The 16,416-nt window shown below is 44.9% G+C and overlaps 1 protein-coding gene across 9 annotated transcripts in view; it reads left to right on the forward strand.

Annotated features, from left to right (window-relative positions):
* The window catches only part of GARNL3 (GTPase activating Rap/RanGAP domain like 3), a 151,144-nt gene that overhangs the window by 77,390 nt on the left and 57,338 nt on the right, over window positions 1–16,416 (forward strand). For all 9 annotated transcript variants that reach the window (XM_086684043.1, XM_086684042.1, XM_086684041.1 and 6 more), the window contains 4 exons: window positions 5,057–5,156; window positions 6,655–6,773; window positions 13,280–13,344; window positions 16,162–16,225. In XM_086684043.1, the coding sequence (XP_086540169.1) occupies window positions 5,057–5,156; window positions 6,655–6,773; window positions 13,280–13,344; window positions 16,162–16,225 (348 nt within the window). The remainder of the gene's footprint in view (window positions 1–5,056; window positions 5,157–6,654; window positions 6,774–13,279; window positions 13,345–16,161; window positions 16,226–16,416) is intronic.

Here is a 16,416-nt window from a genome sequence, read left to right on the forward strand (position 1 = left end):
TAGGCACTTCTGCACCCACTGCAGAACTGCTAACACGAAAATGACATGCTAAGAGCTGGTCAGAAGATGTGGAGAAGCTAGAACTCTCCCCGTCTTACCAGTAGTGTAAATTGGCACATCCCCTTTGGAAGTTTGGCAACATATACTAAAACTGAACGTTTGTCTCCCCTGATCCCCGGATGTATACCTAACAGCAGTGAGCGCTTATGTCCAGCAAAAGACAGACACAAGAATGTTGATGGGGCTTTATTCTTAATGACCCCAAATTGGAAACAGTCCGTATGTCCATCAACTGAATGGTGAATACATACGCTGTGGCGTTCGTATGGGGGACCGCTACATGGCAACAGGAGAGAATGAACTGTTCCTACATCCCCGACCTGGATGAATGTCATAGACTTGATGCTGAAGAACAGAGCCTGACGCAAACAAATACACATGATCTGATTTCATTTCTGTGAGGTTCAAGAGCAAGTAAAATGAATTGTGGTGACAGAAGTCAGGAGAATGGTTACCTTTCAGAGTATGATTGGGTATTGAGTGGGGAAAGTGAGTGAAGGAGCCTTCTGGGGTACTGACAATATTTTCTGTCTTGATCCAGGGAATGGTCACACAAGGGCATATACATATTTTAAATATCATTTATGATTCACTCAAGATTTGTGCCCTTTATACTGTCTACTTCTGTTACTTACCATCAGAAATCAGAACTCATTTTTAGAGTCGTTCTGGGGTCTTTGGACAGAGGTGCTTCTTTGTTTTGTTTCTTTGCTTAGTATCCTTTCTTTTGTCAGTTCTTGTGTGTATTCTTGTCTTTACGCCTCATCATATGTGATTTTTAACAAGGGACAGGAAGTGTCTTGCCCTGCGAGACTCACAACTTTTTTGGTGTTGGGTTCTCCTCCCCCAATTTTAGTTAAGGATTCAGTGAAGTCAAAAGTAGGTAACTTTTTTTTTAATTCTTTTAATGTTTGTTTATTCTTGAGAGAGAGAGGGAGAGAGAGAGACAGAGACAGAGACAGTGCACGAGCAGGGAAGGGGCAGAGAGAGGGAGACACAGAAGCCCAAGCAGGCTCCAGGCTCTGAGCTGTCAGCACAGAGCCCCATGCAGGGCTCGAACCCACAAACCATGAGATCATGACCTGAGTGAAATCGGACTCTCAAGTGACTGAGCCACCCAGGCATCCTAAGTAGGTAACTTTTTGATCATTTAAAAAAAAAAAAAAAACCCTCATAGGGGCACCTGGGTGGCTCAGTCAGTTGAGCGTCCACCTTCAGTTTGGGTCATGGCCTCACAGTTCATGGGTTCACTGCTGTCAGCGAGGAACCGCTACAGATCCGCTGTCTCCCTCTCTCTCTGCCCCTCCCCTGCATGTGCACCCACATGCGCTCTCTCTCTCTCGAAAATAAACATTAAAAAAAAACAAAACCCTCATGATTGGCACTTGTTACGCAATAGAGATACAGTCCATGCCACTGGCCAGAGTCCTGTCTGTCACTCTGAGATTCCCTTCCAAGGGGCTGTATGTTGTCTTTTGTTATTCCATTCTGCAGCGGCCAGTGTTCAGACCTCTGGGAGGGGAGAAGACAGACTCGGGGCTTTAGAAGATCTGGAGTTTGGGGGTCATTTTCTATGTCCATTAACCCCCTTGGCAGTCTGTGAGGCCTGCAGGCCCCTTCTCAGAATATTTTTGGACGCGTAAAACAAAACACATGAGATCACAAAGGAAAACAGTTGTGCTGAAGTACTTCTAGGAATGATTTTTTTAAACCTAATATATGAGGCAGTAATATATGTGGTTTTTTATCAATACGTTAAATAACGAGGCCAGCAGCAGGTCTTGCAACTACCGTAATTTTGAACCATGAAAATTGCAAACAGTATTCAAGATGTCTGCAGTTCCTGTAATGAGTTCTAAAAATATCTGTGACCTTTTTTTTTTTTTTTGCATACATTTGTAATTGAAAGAAACACTACGTTTTCATTAGAAGGTAGGGAAAGAAAGATTTTTGTTTGTTTCACCCAAGTTCACGGCCTTCCCTGGATTCTTTGAGAACCCCTGGCATAGAGCATTGCTTCTCAAGATTCAGTATTCCTCAGAATCACCTGGGATGCTTGTGAAATTGCAAATTCCAGGGCCCCGCCCACAGAGATCCTGAGGAGGAGGTAGAATGGGCCCACGGGTGACATTTAACAAATCTAGAAGCACAGAGCTAAGATCTGGGCGCTGTGCCGTGCAAGTCTGAGAAGCTCGAGAGGCCTAATTGGCCTGCCTCCCTCAGAGTCTCCCCTCCAGGCTCTGCTGATGGTGTCCAAGGCCTTGGGACAGTGGCACCCACCACAGTGGCATCTGACTGGCTAAGGCCAGCTGCCTTAGCTGGACCCCACCTGTGTCTGGTCAGCTGATGCCTGAGGCTGGCTGGTGGACCCCAGAGTCAGACCACAGCTGCATGCTGCCCAGAGGCATCGTGGACTGTGGACTGGCACTGCCAGTGGTTGATTATTATAAAGTGAACACTGTTGACGATGAATCATCCAGACATTCTACTGGGAACAAAATCCAATTATGGCTCTTCTTGAGTCACACCAAAAGGTCAAGACTGAGAGGCAACAACATCTTGAACAGGTGATCAACACTAACATCACCAATGAGGAACAGCCATCTATCTGTTCTGGAAATAGGACAAGCTGAGGACAGGCTCCGCTTATGTAGCATTCTGACCAGCTATGCGTAACCCGAACCTCATTGTGGGGAAGCATCAGACAAACCCAGAAGGATTAATTCTTGCTTTTTTATAAAGAATTGGGGAGGTTGTGCTGTATTGTTGAAAAAAATGTCAGTGTGGTAAAAGACAGAGTCTCTGGAAATGTTCCAGATGAAGGGAGTCTGAAGAGACACAACAACTACATCACCCTGAACTCAAGAGGGAAAATGCTTTAAATGACATTTTTGAGTCAATTGACAAAATTGGGATACAGATGGTAGACGAAAGCATTGTATCAATGTTAAATTTACAAAAGTTGGTGAAGTTATAGTGTGGTTATGTAAGAAGATAGCTCTATTCTTGGGAAGTACACACTGAAGCATTAGGGATAAAGCATTAGCATAAAGGGATATTTATGCATCTTAGCCTTAAATGTTCAGAAAAAAATTTGTGTGTGTGTGGGGGGGGGGGGGGGGGAGAGAGTAGTGAACAAATGAATAAATGGGATAAAATATTAACAGCTAAATCTGATTAAGGGTATAGACATGTCCTTTGCAGTCTTATTCTTGCAACATTTATGTAAGCTCAAAATTATTGCCAAATTAAAAAAAATGTGTGTGTGTATATATATAAATATTTATATGTAAATATATATATATAATATATTTATATATAAATGTCAATTAGTAGCTGATTTTTTTTTAATTCAAGAAAATTCAATAAAAGCACAGTAATGCTAAGCATTAACCTCCTTTTTTACTCCTTGAGTAAAAGGGCAAAACATAAAAAAGAACCCAGACGATGACATAATGGTTAAAATTTTTAAAAAGAAAAAAAAAAACTTCCCAAATGGGCACTGACTGCGGTTTCAGCTCCACTGCCTATGAACTCCACAACCTTAGGCAGCATAGCTGAAGTCTCCAGGCCTCAATTTCTGTGTCTGAAAGTAGGAGATAAAATAAAATCGATGTCATAAAGTTGGCGGAGATGCTATGGAGATAATGCACAGAAAGTGCTTGGCCTGGTCCTTGGCCCTTAAAGCTCTCTCAATGAGTGTCAGTGTTTCCAGAGCATGAGCAAGACAAAGAGAGCCCTAATTCACTTTATAGAGTAATATAACCCCGGGACACCTGGGTGGCTCAGTTGGTTGAGCATCTGACCTTGGCTCAGGTCATGATCTCACAGCTTGTGGGTTCGAGCCCCGCGTCGGGCTCTGTGCTGACAGCTCTGAGCCTGGAGCCTGCTTCGGATTCTGTGTCTCCATCTCTCTCTGTGCCTCCCCTGCTCATGCTGTGTCTCTCTGTCTCTCTCAAAAATAAACATTAAAAAAGTAATATAATCCCTGAAGCATGACCGAAATACATACAGAAAAGAAACTGTAACCCCATCTCACTAATAAATATGCTACATAATTCATTTTTTCTAATCCAGCAATGTATCAAAAGGATACTATATACCATGACCTAGTAGGACGTATTCCAGAAATCTAAGAGCCATTCAACATCAGAAGAGCCAGTAGCATAATTCATTACATTACTATGATCTTTCCCCAATTCAAGCTATCCTGTCAGTAGCTGCCAAAAAAACCTTGCAGTAAAATTCGATATCCATTCCTAACAGTGGCCCCTTTGTAAGCTCACAATTGAAGGAAACCCCTTCAACATGCTAAAGCAAGTGACCACAAGTACCTAGTAAATCATAAGAGACGTGTTGGAATCAGAAAATTACTTTCCAACAGTCTGCTGTATACACATGGCACAATGTACATGTCAGTGGAGTTCCAAACCGCATTTTCAGTATGATTGTGTTTTGGTAAGAAAAATACATATGCACGCATGTGTAAGAGACAATGAGTGGGGACCCTGCCAAATCATAGTGATTATCTTTGGGGAGAGGATTCAGATGACTCATTATGTTTATCCATATTTCCCCCACTAATTATGTTATTTCATGACAAATTTTTAAAATTCCACCAAAAACATTCTTACTTGAATAAGAGGCTGCAGAGATGCATTCCAGGTGAAAGGTGCCTGTTACAGGGGTACCAAACAGAAGGGCATGCCTCTAGGGGGCACCAACTGCCAAATATTTGGAGCTTCGAACCAGAAAGCTGTACTCAAGTTGGAAATAGCTGAACCCATCACTCGGTTCTTTTTCCTATGCCCCAGGGACCTTTCGAATGCTTCTGTGACGTGGATGTGTTGTCTTTTCTAATGAGGACTTGTGGTTACAGTCCCGTGTGTCTGCTTTTGACAATGACTTTTCTGGTTCTTTGGCCGCTGATTCGTTGTCAGCTTCTTGTTTACTTTCTGAATAAGCCTCTTAATGACACAATTTTGTTCATTTACAGAATGCAACTGCCCTGCCAGGTACGTGGCGAAGAACAGACGTGCACTTAGAAAACCCAGAATACCACACCAGATGGTATTTCAAGTATTTTTTAGGACAAGGTAACTATGCCATCATGGTGGTTGGGAAGAAAGGATATTCAAAATGAAAAATAGTGTCAGTGTAATTTATTCTGGTGCCCTAAAAGTATGAAACTAACCAGTTTAGGGACACTGATGTCAGGCTAGTAGTAAGCTTTTGTGTGTGTGTGTGTGTGTGTGTGTGTATGTGTGTGTGTGTAGATTTGAAGATTCAATTCCAATCTCAGCCCTAGGGTTATTTATATATAAACATATATTTTCATCCCTTGGGAGTTAAAGGGAGTTAGATATTCTAAATGGCAATTTGAATTTGCAGGGTGGACAACAACTTTAGACCTAACCAAGGTGCGTGCCAAGTACTATCCTATATACCAAGTGCTGTAAACAGGTCAATATAGAACTGGAGAGGCATTGTCCTGTAGGCTCTGGTAACAGGTATTTATTTATCACCTACCATATTCCAGGCAATTATACTGGCCAAGGCAGTCATCATCCCTACCCTCATGGAGACTCTAAAATGGGTCTGAGTCCTGGTTCTGCCATTCTTAACCGCAGGACCTGACACTGGTCACTCTCCATGTCTCCGAGATTTAATTTCCTTCTGTGCAAAGTGGAGGGATTACTAATACATACCTAGTAGGTTAGAACAGGAGTTTCAGTGAGATACGCTGGAGAAACGCTAAGCCCTGCTCCTGGCACACAGCAAGAGCTCAGTCATTAATAGCGTTGTATATTTAAAGTGAAGGGCTCAAGTAAACATACATGGGAAGGCAGAAAATGGAAATGGAAGAATAATCACTGTTGCAGGATTAGAGAGGAGCCAGATAAACTGCTTATCAGGCTAATGCATGTGTTTCTAGAAGATGTGATGCTTGGACTATAAAATGAGAGTGATCAGGTGCAAAGGATGTCTTTTTAAAAGTCTGATACTGTTTTATTCTAAGAAGTTTGCTTGCTGTAGACAAGGCACATTTCTTTATAAAGAAAGAAGTCAGTGGGAAAGTTGTCACCTTCCCAAATGCTTGAAAGCATAGTGCCCAGAGCAGTGGGGACTTTAGAGAAAACCGGTGCCATCAGTTCAGATGCCAAGAAACTCAGAGGTAAGGCAGGCTCCAGAGTTGGTGGATTCAGAGGCTCAGTGGTGTCATCGAGGCCGGCCCTCCTCAGGGTCGCAAGGTGGTTGCAGCAATTCCAGGCATCACCTCTAGACACCACCATGTCCAGAGCAAGGAGAAGGCCATCTTCAGGAGTGAAGAAGCCTTTCCAGAAACCCCTTGACCCATTTCTCCTCCCGTCTCATTGGCTGGTATTGGTCACTTGTTCGTTTCTGAACATTTCTGAACCGATCACTGCCAAGGTTGAATCGGAGCGCGCGATCAGTATGGCGTGATCAGAATCTTTTCCGAGCTGGGTTTAGGATTCTTGCTCCCTGCTCATGTGGGAAGGAAAAGTTGTCTACTCCCACCGGGACCTGAAAGAATCAGTTGTATGTTCACTGTTCTAAAACTCTCTCCTGCAGTCCATCAGAATTATATTGGAAATGATGCAGAGAAGAGCCCTTTCTTCTTGTCCGTGACCCTTTCCGACCAAAACCATCAGCGCGTCCCTCAATACCGTGCAATTCTTTGGAGGAAAACAGTAAGTACCTGGCTTGCCCCTGGAGCATCCCCCTTGCTCCAGAGTTTTATTAGTGTCCTTGTCAGAATGGTTCTGGTGAGTCTTTTTCTATGTGGTCCTCTGAGTTTGGATATTCAGGATTATACTCTTGAGCAGTGGGGCCTTCAGACTCTGGGTTCAACCACAAACTCTCCCCGACAAGCCACTAACTGGGCATGTCCCTTCCCCTCCGTCTCTGGCCTGTGGAGCACAGAACTGTATTTTACAGAGCATTTACCTTAGCTGTTACTAAGACTGAAACTGGCCAACCGGTTCACTAAAAGAAACAAAATTTATTGGAAGAATATAATACTGTTACCCGGTACAGCCCATGGGGTGCTCCTGTTTCCATGGGTCATTCAGTCAAGCACTGAGTCACCTGCGCTTCTAGAAGTTTTTTGAGGCTTAGCCCCTTTCATCAGTTTCCTGAGGTAGAAAAATAACTCAAGACTTAACAAGTACTCCCTGCCCAGGGTGGGTTCTGAGTGGATTGAAGGCAAGTCCCTTCAACTCAGGAATGCAGGCCTCTCTTTAGCTCAGGAAAATTCTCTTAGGTTCATTATTGCTGCTTTTTCTTCTCTTTTCTGAATTCTTTTTCTGGGAATTCTTATGGTTGGTCTCTGTCTTTCACCTTTAACTTAAAAAAATTAATCATTTTTTTCCCTCGGACTTTTTTTCTTCCTTTGCTTCTCAGAGAATTTTTCATAGGCATCATGGACACTAGAAAGAGCAAAGGATTTGGAGCTAAGCAAACCAGGGTCCAATTACAGCAGTAGCAAATTCATTCATGTCAATTTGAGAAAATTGCTGATGCTCTCCATTTTCTTCTTTGTAAACTGGGGAAAGTTCTGGGCTGTGGCTCAAAGGGTTTTGAGGACTATATTAAGTGAGCTGTTATTTGAAAATCCACATCTACGCGACGTCCCAAATCATCAGATCTTAAATTGCTTAGATACCTGAAGGGTAGAACATTTTACTCTCGAATGGGTGAATACAGTGTATAATTAAGAAGCAACGAGATAACCACACTCACAAAATGTTAGTCCTGTTATGTGGTGGTCTCACTTTATGGGTGCATTTGTTGAAAGCTATTACTTAATCATTGCACACAGATTTTCACCTCAGCAATACAGTATCTCAGAAATTGCCACGTAGATCTTTTGGGGAAGGAAATAATACAGGAACTTAAAAAAACAGTAATTTTTTGTATACACACGCTTAAAAAAGTAGTGGTTTCTTTACACACACACTCTTTAAAAAACAGTAACTTTTTTACACACACACATACATCAACACATTTGCATGCGTGCGTACACATACAGCAACTTCAAAAAGCCCAGAAAGAATTTCTAGGAACCATTTCAGAATAAGTTGTAATTAGGAACTTTTTGCGATGATTAAAAATAGTCACAGTTAACAATAAAATCTAACATTTATCGAGCTCTTACTGTATGCCATGTATACTAAATCTTCCCAATGCGTTATCTTAATTGGTGAAATTGTGGTTTAGGGGGGTTAAATGCTATGGCCGAGGTCACATGCCAGAAGGTGGCAAGGCCAGGCAGAACCCAGGACTGCCTGCTGAGCTGGCAGTGCCGTATGTAATCAATTCTCCGTGTAATTCTTTGACTCGTGCTGTCCCTTTCACTGGGCTCTGATCTCCATGAGAGCAGAGGACATATAACTGCTTTGTTCTCACCCAGCCCTGTTTCTGGCACATAGAAGTAGCTCGAGAAGTATTTACTGAACGAATCAACAAATGACACCAAAGTCCAGCCTAACCTGTGTGCTGTGCCGCCTCTGTTTATATAAATGCCCATGTTATGTTTCAGAAGTCTTCTCTTTTTAGGCAGGTTGAAGGTAAAAATCTAATGTAAAGCCGAGTCAGCTCTTACTCCTGAATGATTTCCTGCGGAAAATTTTGGCTCTCCCCTCTCTCCCCGTGCTGCTGAAACTGGGCTCGGTCTCACCATCATCATAGCTGTACTGAAGCAGAGTTTATGCACCAGTGTTGGCAGATAACGTTGAGGGGCACCTGGGTGGCTCAGTCAGTTGAGTGTCCAACTCTTGATTTTGGCTCGGGTCATGATTTTACAGCCGTGGGATTAAGCCCCCATCCGCCCTGGGCATGGAGCCTGCTTGGGATTCTCTCTCTCCCTCTCTCTGCCCCTCCCTCACTCGTGTTCTCTCTTGCTCTGAAAAATAAATAAATAGACATTTAACATAAATAAATAAATATTCTCTTTGGATGACTCTGCCTCTTTTGGAGAAATAGTCTCTCTGATTTCCTCTCCCCCTGCTCCTCTTGAAGTTGATATCTGGGTGCCCGGGGAGAGGGTTTAGGAGACCTCACAGTGGCGGGAGAAGAGGACTGTGGGTTCACGTGGGGCTTTCTGTGTTCTCTTGTCGAGTGGCTGATCCGGTCTCTGAACTAGCAACCGCATATGTAACTGGTCCCCTCTGGGCTTTTTGGTGTCACTGGAGTGCACCTGTCACCGGAATCCGTGGTCCTAGTCATTTGCCCCTTGCGGTGATGGCGCCGCACACTGTGAGCTCCGTGACCTGATCCCAGGTCTCTGCTAGCCGCTGAGCCTCTCAGGTCTGTCCCTGTCACCGGCACCTCCCCTGCTAGCCACAGGGCAGGTGGGCTGAGGCAGGAGCACCGCTCCAGGCTTATGTTTCTAATCTTGCTGACCCTCCATGCTTGAAGCTGCTGAGTCACTGCCCCTGATCGTGTTCAAACAGGTTCTACGCAGACTTCGATTCCTAAGGGAGGCTGTGCCTGGGAAGTGAACCTCCAGTCCACATGTTCTGAGGTGTCTCCAGGGCTCACCTTGATCTATTTGCAGCGTCCTGCACCCTCTTCGAGGCCTGCCCTCGGAATGGCGGAACCAAGGGCCCCGGCACCTAACACCTTGGCTTTTCCTATCTTCCTTCTTCCTTCCTTCCACCAACACAAGAAAGGAGAGTTTTGCCCTTTGGCCGCCTTTCTGGAATGGATTCTCTTAGTGTCTTGCCTTCTTTCTTCAGGCAGTAGGAGCCACTCCATCTCCTCACCGGGGAAGGTTGCCAGGTACTGGGAGGGAGGAGCAGGTACAGGGGGGAGTTTTGCTTATTCTAATGACTGAAGATGTCGTCTCTACTGCATTGTAAATTGTGACAAACGCTCTGAAGGAAACAAAGGCAGAATGATACGGGAGACCAACTTTAGATCAGACAGCCAAGGGAAACCTTTCCGAGGAGGTGACATTTAAAGAGACCTACGGGAGGGAAGGGAACGAGCTACATAAATGGTAGGGGGAAGGGGCAGGCGGGGAGCATTCCAGAAAGAGAGAACAACAAAGACAAGACAAAGGAGGAGCTCTGGGGACTCGTCTGGGCAGAAGGCAAGGAGGAGGGAGTCGGACCCCAAGACCCCCGTGAAGGCAGTGGGGCTGGCCTAATGAGTTACCCCCCTCTACTGAGAAGTGCCAGTGCCTTGTCCAGAGCCTCTAGTCTGGACCCTGGGTTGTTGCCAGGGCAGGGCAAGTGCTTGCTAGCAGCTCCGAGTGGCGGTGCTGAAGGAAAGTGAGGGACTGAGAAACCAGAGCAGAGCCTGGCAAAACGGGTCAGTTGTAAAGCCCCTCTGAGCCCCAAACTAGTGCCGGAGGCTGCAGGAGATGCGCAGAAGCACGTGCCTCTGCACCCCCTCTCCCCTTCCACGAGCCCACATTTTGTTCTCAAACAGAGCTGAGACCGTCCTGTTTATCTCTGCTGTATTTCTTCTAAACACAAAGAAAAGACTTAAAAAAACAACTCATACTTACCGTACAGATTTCCTCTGTACGAGACAATGCAGCTAGTAAAAAGAAGAGACTCAAAGTCCACTTACTCAGGGATGACCACCGCAACACCCTTCTAGACACCTGTTCACACACACCTGCCACCTACAGGGGGTGACGTCCGACAAGCACTTCCGTATCCTTGCAGCGATCGGTTGGTGTTGCCTGTACGTGTACTCGATGCTGACTTTGTGTCTGTTGGTCCCACCGGAACACAGAGAACCAGAAAGTGTTTTTTGTTGGAAACCACTGTGGAAAGCTACAACAGGGAGAAGATGAGGGAGGAAGAGCTTTTACCAGTTTGTGGTGAAGAAAAATACAAATCCACCATCCCATGAGTCCGGGGTTCCGCATCCACGTAGGCAGCTTATGCAGGTGCTACAGTCAGCCAGGCAGGGGCTGGATCCTCTCCTCTTCCATACGTTCCCCCCTCAGGCTGCCCTGGACTTCTCTTTAAAACTGCGTTTTGGCGTGTTCGGTGAGAAGGAAAAGTAGCTAAGGTAGGGGAGGAGTAAGAAGGTGAGACTCAAGACCCTCTTGTAGAAGGGTTGGCATCCTGTACAGGTGACCGCAGTGTGAGGTAGGCCGGGGCTGGCCACAAAAGCAAGGCCACCAAAATAACTCAGATTTCAGTGGGTGGGTTATGTGGAATTTGAAAATGCCTATTCCCATCATAACACTCGTCTGTATCCGAAATCTTCTAAAATCTCTGTAACATAAACTGCATTGCTCGATTGAGAACCCATAAGAAGGGCTTTGCCTCATGCAACTTCTGATGGTTAGCTGGAAAGACACACTCCTCCCCAGCCCTGGTTCTCTGGGGGCATGGGTGTGAATGTTGAGTTCACTGGAAAAGGTCACGGGCTCGACAAGGTTGAGGAAGTCCATCCCGACGCCAGTGTCCAGGGCTTGGACTGATGAGTTTGGCAGGTACGTCTCGAAACACAAGGAAAATCCTATTTCCTTCCTTGCCTGTTTCCTACAAGAAATGCTCTTACCCTTTGTGCTGCCAATTTTATTAGTCAAAGTTAGAAAGAAAGTTTTATGTGTGTACTACATCGTATTCCCTTTTGCCAAATGTGTAGTGTAAATCCTTTGTGGATTACAAATCTGTATCGTATCTTTTTTGAAAATTATTATTTTTAAAAAATATTTATGGGCACCTGGGTGGTTCAGTCGATTTAAGTATCTGACTCTTGATTTCACCTCAGGTCATTATCTCGTAGTTCCATGGGTTTGGGGCCTGCACTGGGCTCTGTGCTGACAGTGTGGAGCCTGTTTGCAATTCTGTCTCCCTGTCTCTCTGCCTCTCCTCTGTGCACTCGCGCGCTCTCTCTCTCTCTCTCTCTCTCTCTCTCAAAAATAAATAAACTTTTTTTTTGTTCTTTAAAATAACAAATAAACAAAATGTTTATCTTTGAGAGAGTGCAAGCAGGGGAGGGGCAGAGAGACGGGAGGACAGAGGATCCAAAGCGGGTTCAGTGCTGATAGCAGTGAACCTGATGTGGGGTTCAAACTCATGAACCATGAGATCATGACCTGAGCTGAAGTCAGATGCTCAACCACCTGAGACACTCAGGCACCACTCTTTTTTGGGAAATTATAAAGCAAGTGGCCTTCATCTATTCTGGGTGGTTTGGACGTGGGACTGAACCATTCACGCAACCTTTCATTCATTCGCTTTCACGCAAAAAATATTTATTGAGTGCATTCTAGCAGTTAGTCACAGCGGGTATCATTTAGAGAGGAAGAAACAGAGTTTAAATAGTAAACACAGAGGGGTGCCTGGCTGGCCTGGCGGGTAGAGCACACAACTCTTTGATCTCAGAGTCCTGAGTTCAAGCCCCACGTTGAGCATGGAGCCTACTTTAAAAAACACATAGTTAGCAACGTGAATGGAAGTGGAGAGTGTTATGCTAAGTGAAATAAGTCATACAGAGGAAGACAGATACTATATGTTTTCACTCTTATGTGGATCCTGAGAAACTTAACAGAAACCCATGGGGGAGGGGAAGGAAAAAAAAAGAAAAAGAGGTTAGAGTGGGAGAGAGCCAAAGCATAAGAGACTCTTAAAAACTAGAACAAACTGAGGGCTGATGGGGGGTGGGAGGGAGGGGAGGGTGGGTGATGGGTATTGAGGAGGGCACCTGTTGGGATGAGCACTGGGTGTTGTATGGAAACCAATATGACAATAAATTTCATATGAAAAAATAATAAAATGAAAAATATATAGTAAACACAGAAAAATATAGAAGTACATATTATGAAACCCTCTCTGAAAGATTCGAGCGATTTCTAGTTCCAAAAGCCTTTGACTTGGAGGTATTACATTCAGGTCCCATTGACACGTGGACACTGTTTTCTTATTGTCTTGGAGGCTGATCTGACTCTTGGCTCGGAGACTAGACCCCCTTCTCATCTCAGTCACGTGGCTCATCTGAGCCCCACACTAACACACCAAGCACCCATCAGTCCGTATGTTGAAGAGTAATGCTTAACTCCGCACATGTCGGGCTAGGGGGATGGTGGAAGACGTTGTCAAGCCTGAGCAAGATTTTCTCCACCATAGAATGTGTTTATTCATATATTCTTTTAAATGGCCAGGTGAGGCTCTTTCAGAGATGGAAATCGCTAAATCCTCACTGATCTGGTGTTTTGACTTTCCAGGGTACCCAGAAAATATGCCTCCCGTACAGTCCCACAAAAACTCTCTCTGTGAAGTCCATCTTAAGGTGAGTACTCATGAATAGAAACCCAACACCAGGAGCCTTTATAAGTATTCTGCTCCTGCGATCATCTGATGTTACTTTTCTACTTTCTGGAGCCTTGACCACATAGCAGACATTTTGCCAAGCATCTGACTTGCATTACCTCCTGCATGTCAGCGTCTTCACAGCAAGTCTGTAGGACGGGTGCTGCGATCCTCCCCACTGTGCGGCGGAAGAAATGGAAGCTCAGAGAAAGCCAAGATCATACAGCGAGTGTGTGGTGAAAATTGAGCTCCCCTCTTACACATCTCCAAACTGCCTGCGTGGCTGCCTTCTTTTTTCTTGCATGCATGCAGATACTTTGGTTTCATAAACAAAATCAAGAAATATTTTTCCTCTCATTTTCCTGCTTTGAAACAGAAACTCATATGTCAGCAAATGCTTCTCAGGGAAGAATGTCCTTATTCTTTGCAAAGAGACAGTTAAATGAATGGAACATCCAGCTGCTCTGTGCTCGGCTGGGGCTCTGCCCCCACCTCTCCACCCTGCCTCGTGTCACCCCTCCCCCCCCATACCGGATGCCAGACACCCCTAGGAATGCCACCGCTCAGGGGCTACCTGTTGCCCTGTCACCATCCGAGAGGTTACATTGTAGTAACGGTAGCTTCTTAGGCACAGCGCTAAATGCTCTACAGACATTCTCTTAGAAAGTCTTTAAGTTTTTAATGTTTATTTATTTTTGAAAGAGAGAGTATGAGCTGGAGAGGGGCAGAGAGAGAATGGAGACACAGAACGCGAGGCAGGCTCCAGGCTCTGAGCTCTCAGCACAAAGCCCAACGCAGGGCTCAAACTCATAAACTGTGAGATCATGACCTGAGCCAAAGTCTGACGCTTAACCAACTAAGCTACCCAGGCGCCCCTCTTAGAAAGTCTTTAGACCACCTCCACAGAGTAGATCTGTTACCACCTACACTCCACCAAGGAAGGATCACAGCCTCCGAGAAGTGAAGGGATTGGACAGAGATCTCACAGCTGGTAAACCACAGAGCTGGGATTTAAACCCAGGTCCCGGTCATTCCCAGGCTTGGGCCTTTAGCCACTAAAGCCCGTGTTGTGTGAATATAAACGCCTATCCCAGGGCCCTGTGGTTTACTCTCTGTTCATCGGCAGCTAGGTGGTGGGAAGAGATCGTGTCCTCAGTGTCCCAGCCACAATGCACACTTGTCAGAAACATCTCTTAAATGGAGGGACAGTCTTGACTCCATTAGTTAGGGACCACATCTGGCTGATGAAGGGCACTGAGTTCAGAAGTAAAAATGTTCATATCTCATTTTCAAGCTTGATTTGCTCTTCAAATTGCAGGCCTTCTCCTTTCTGCTCTAGGCCTTCTGACTTTTCTCCTGAGCAGTCTGAAGCCTGAGCTATGAAAGCATCAGTGGAGAGGTTAACATTTTTATCAAGCACAGAAATACCTTGCTGCTTCTAAGGAGCTATAAATCTTAACCGGCTTTGAGAAGAACACTTAGAATTACACTGGCTTCCGATTTCTGTGACTTTTTTTTTTTTCCTAAAAAGAAGTTACTCCAGCTTCTTTATATTTAAGGACAAGTTTCATTTAGTCATGACCTCATTTAGTCCTGTGAGTAGGGCCTCCGCTTCTCAGCCCACCGCTCTGTAGCCAGAGCACAGAGGAAACATTTCAGCCAGGAAACACTTTTTTTTTTAAAGACGTGGAAGAGCAAAACGTCTCCAGTTGCTGCCGATAGAAGAAAAGATTTTATCTTTATTTGTTACCACCATGAACTTGAAAACTTTTTAAAAGGAAATGAAACCGTGAATACTGTGGAGTCAGGTAAGTCTGGGTTCAGATCTTGGCTCTGCTCCTTACCAGCTTTGTCATCCTAGTTCAATTTCCTCACCTTTAAAATGGGGATAGAAGAGTACTCACCTCATAGAGACAAAATGAGATCATCCATGTAAAGCATTTAGCAGGGTGCCCGGCATATAGTAAGTACTCCATAAAGATAAGCTATTATTATGTTTGCCTTTCATTTACAAATACGGGACTCCTAGATGAAAGGGGCCTCGGGGGTTGGGGAGTTCAACTCCCTGTTTTATTTAATTAATTAATTAAGTGTTTATTTTTGAGAGTGACAGGGACAGAATGCGAGTGGGTTAGGGGCAGAGAGAGAGGGAGACACAGACTCCGAAGCAGGCTCCAGGCTCTGAGCTGTCAGCCCAGAGCCTGACACGGGGCTCAAACTCACAAGCTGTGAGATCATGACCGGAGCCGAAGTCAGACACTGGACCGACTGAGCCACCCAGGCGCCCCTCAACTCCCTGTTTTAACGTCTAGAGAACTTAGGCCCAAGGAGGTTGGTATTGCTTTGCAAAGTAAAACATGAAAGAACGAGCTTGTTAAGGGGAGGCCTTTTTGCCCTGAGTGGCAGAAGAATGGCCAGAGGAAGAAAGAAATGCCCAGTGGGCTTCATTACATTTCATTTTGTCATAATTGCTACGGAAATGTCCATGAATCGCTTTTTTAGTAAATAAAAGTAAGAATCTTGAAGGTTAGGTTGCCCAAAATATGCTCCTGATTGCTCCCCTCCTCTCTTACTAGATGAGTGTCATTAAGGGGCAGTTCTATAAGGAAAGTACAGTGCCGTGTTTGGTTACCCTCATGCATTCATTCATTGAGCACCCCGTGTGATCATTGATTTCCTGTGTGCCAGGCCCTCAAGGGAGTCCAGCTGTGATTTTCTAGAAGCTTGTTCGTAGTTTCTCTGAAGCCCTGTGACTTGCGCCACCACGCTACGGCTCATTCTCTCCGTTCTATTTCAGTGCCATGAATCTGGACAAATTTGAGAAAGGCCCCAGAGAAATTTTTCATCCCGAGATCCAAAAGGTAACACAAGTTTTTTGCTTCATAATGGTGTATGTTTGGTCACAATGTTAGAACAGACAGATCATCAGTGATTCTTGGCCTAGGATATGAGCATAAGCAGAATCACCTATGAGGCTTTGAAAAATAATCATAAAGAACCTCGCAGCTGAGATTCTGATTTGTCAAGTGGGGGTGGGAATCTGCATTTTTCA

The sequence above is a fragment of the Puma concolor genome, chromosome D4 (assembly GCF_028749965.1).
Source record: "Puma concolor isolate L17-30 chromosome D4, mPumCon1.1.hap2, whole genome shotgun sequence".
NCBI lineage: Eukaryota > Metazoa > Chordata > Mammalia > Carnivora > Felidae > Puma > Puma concolor.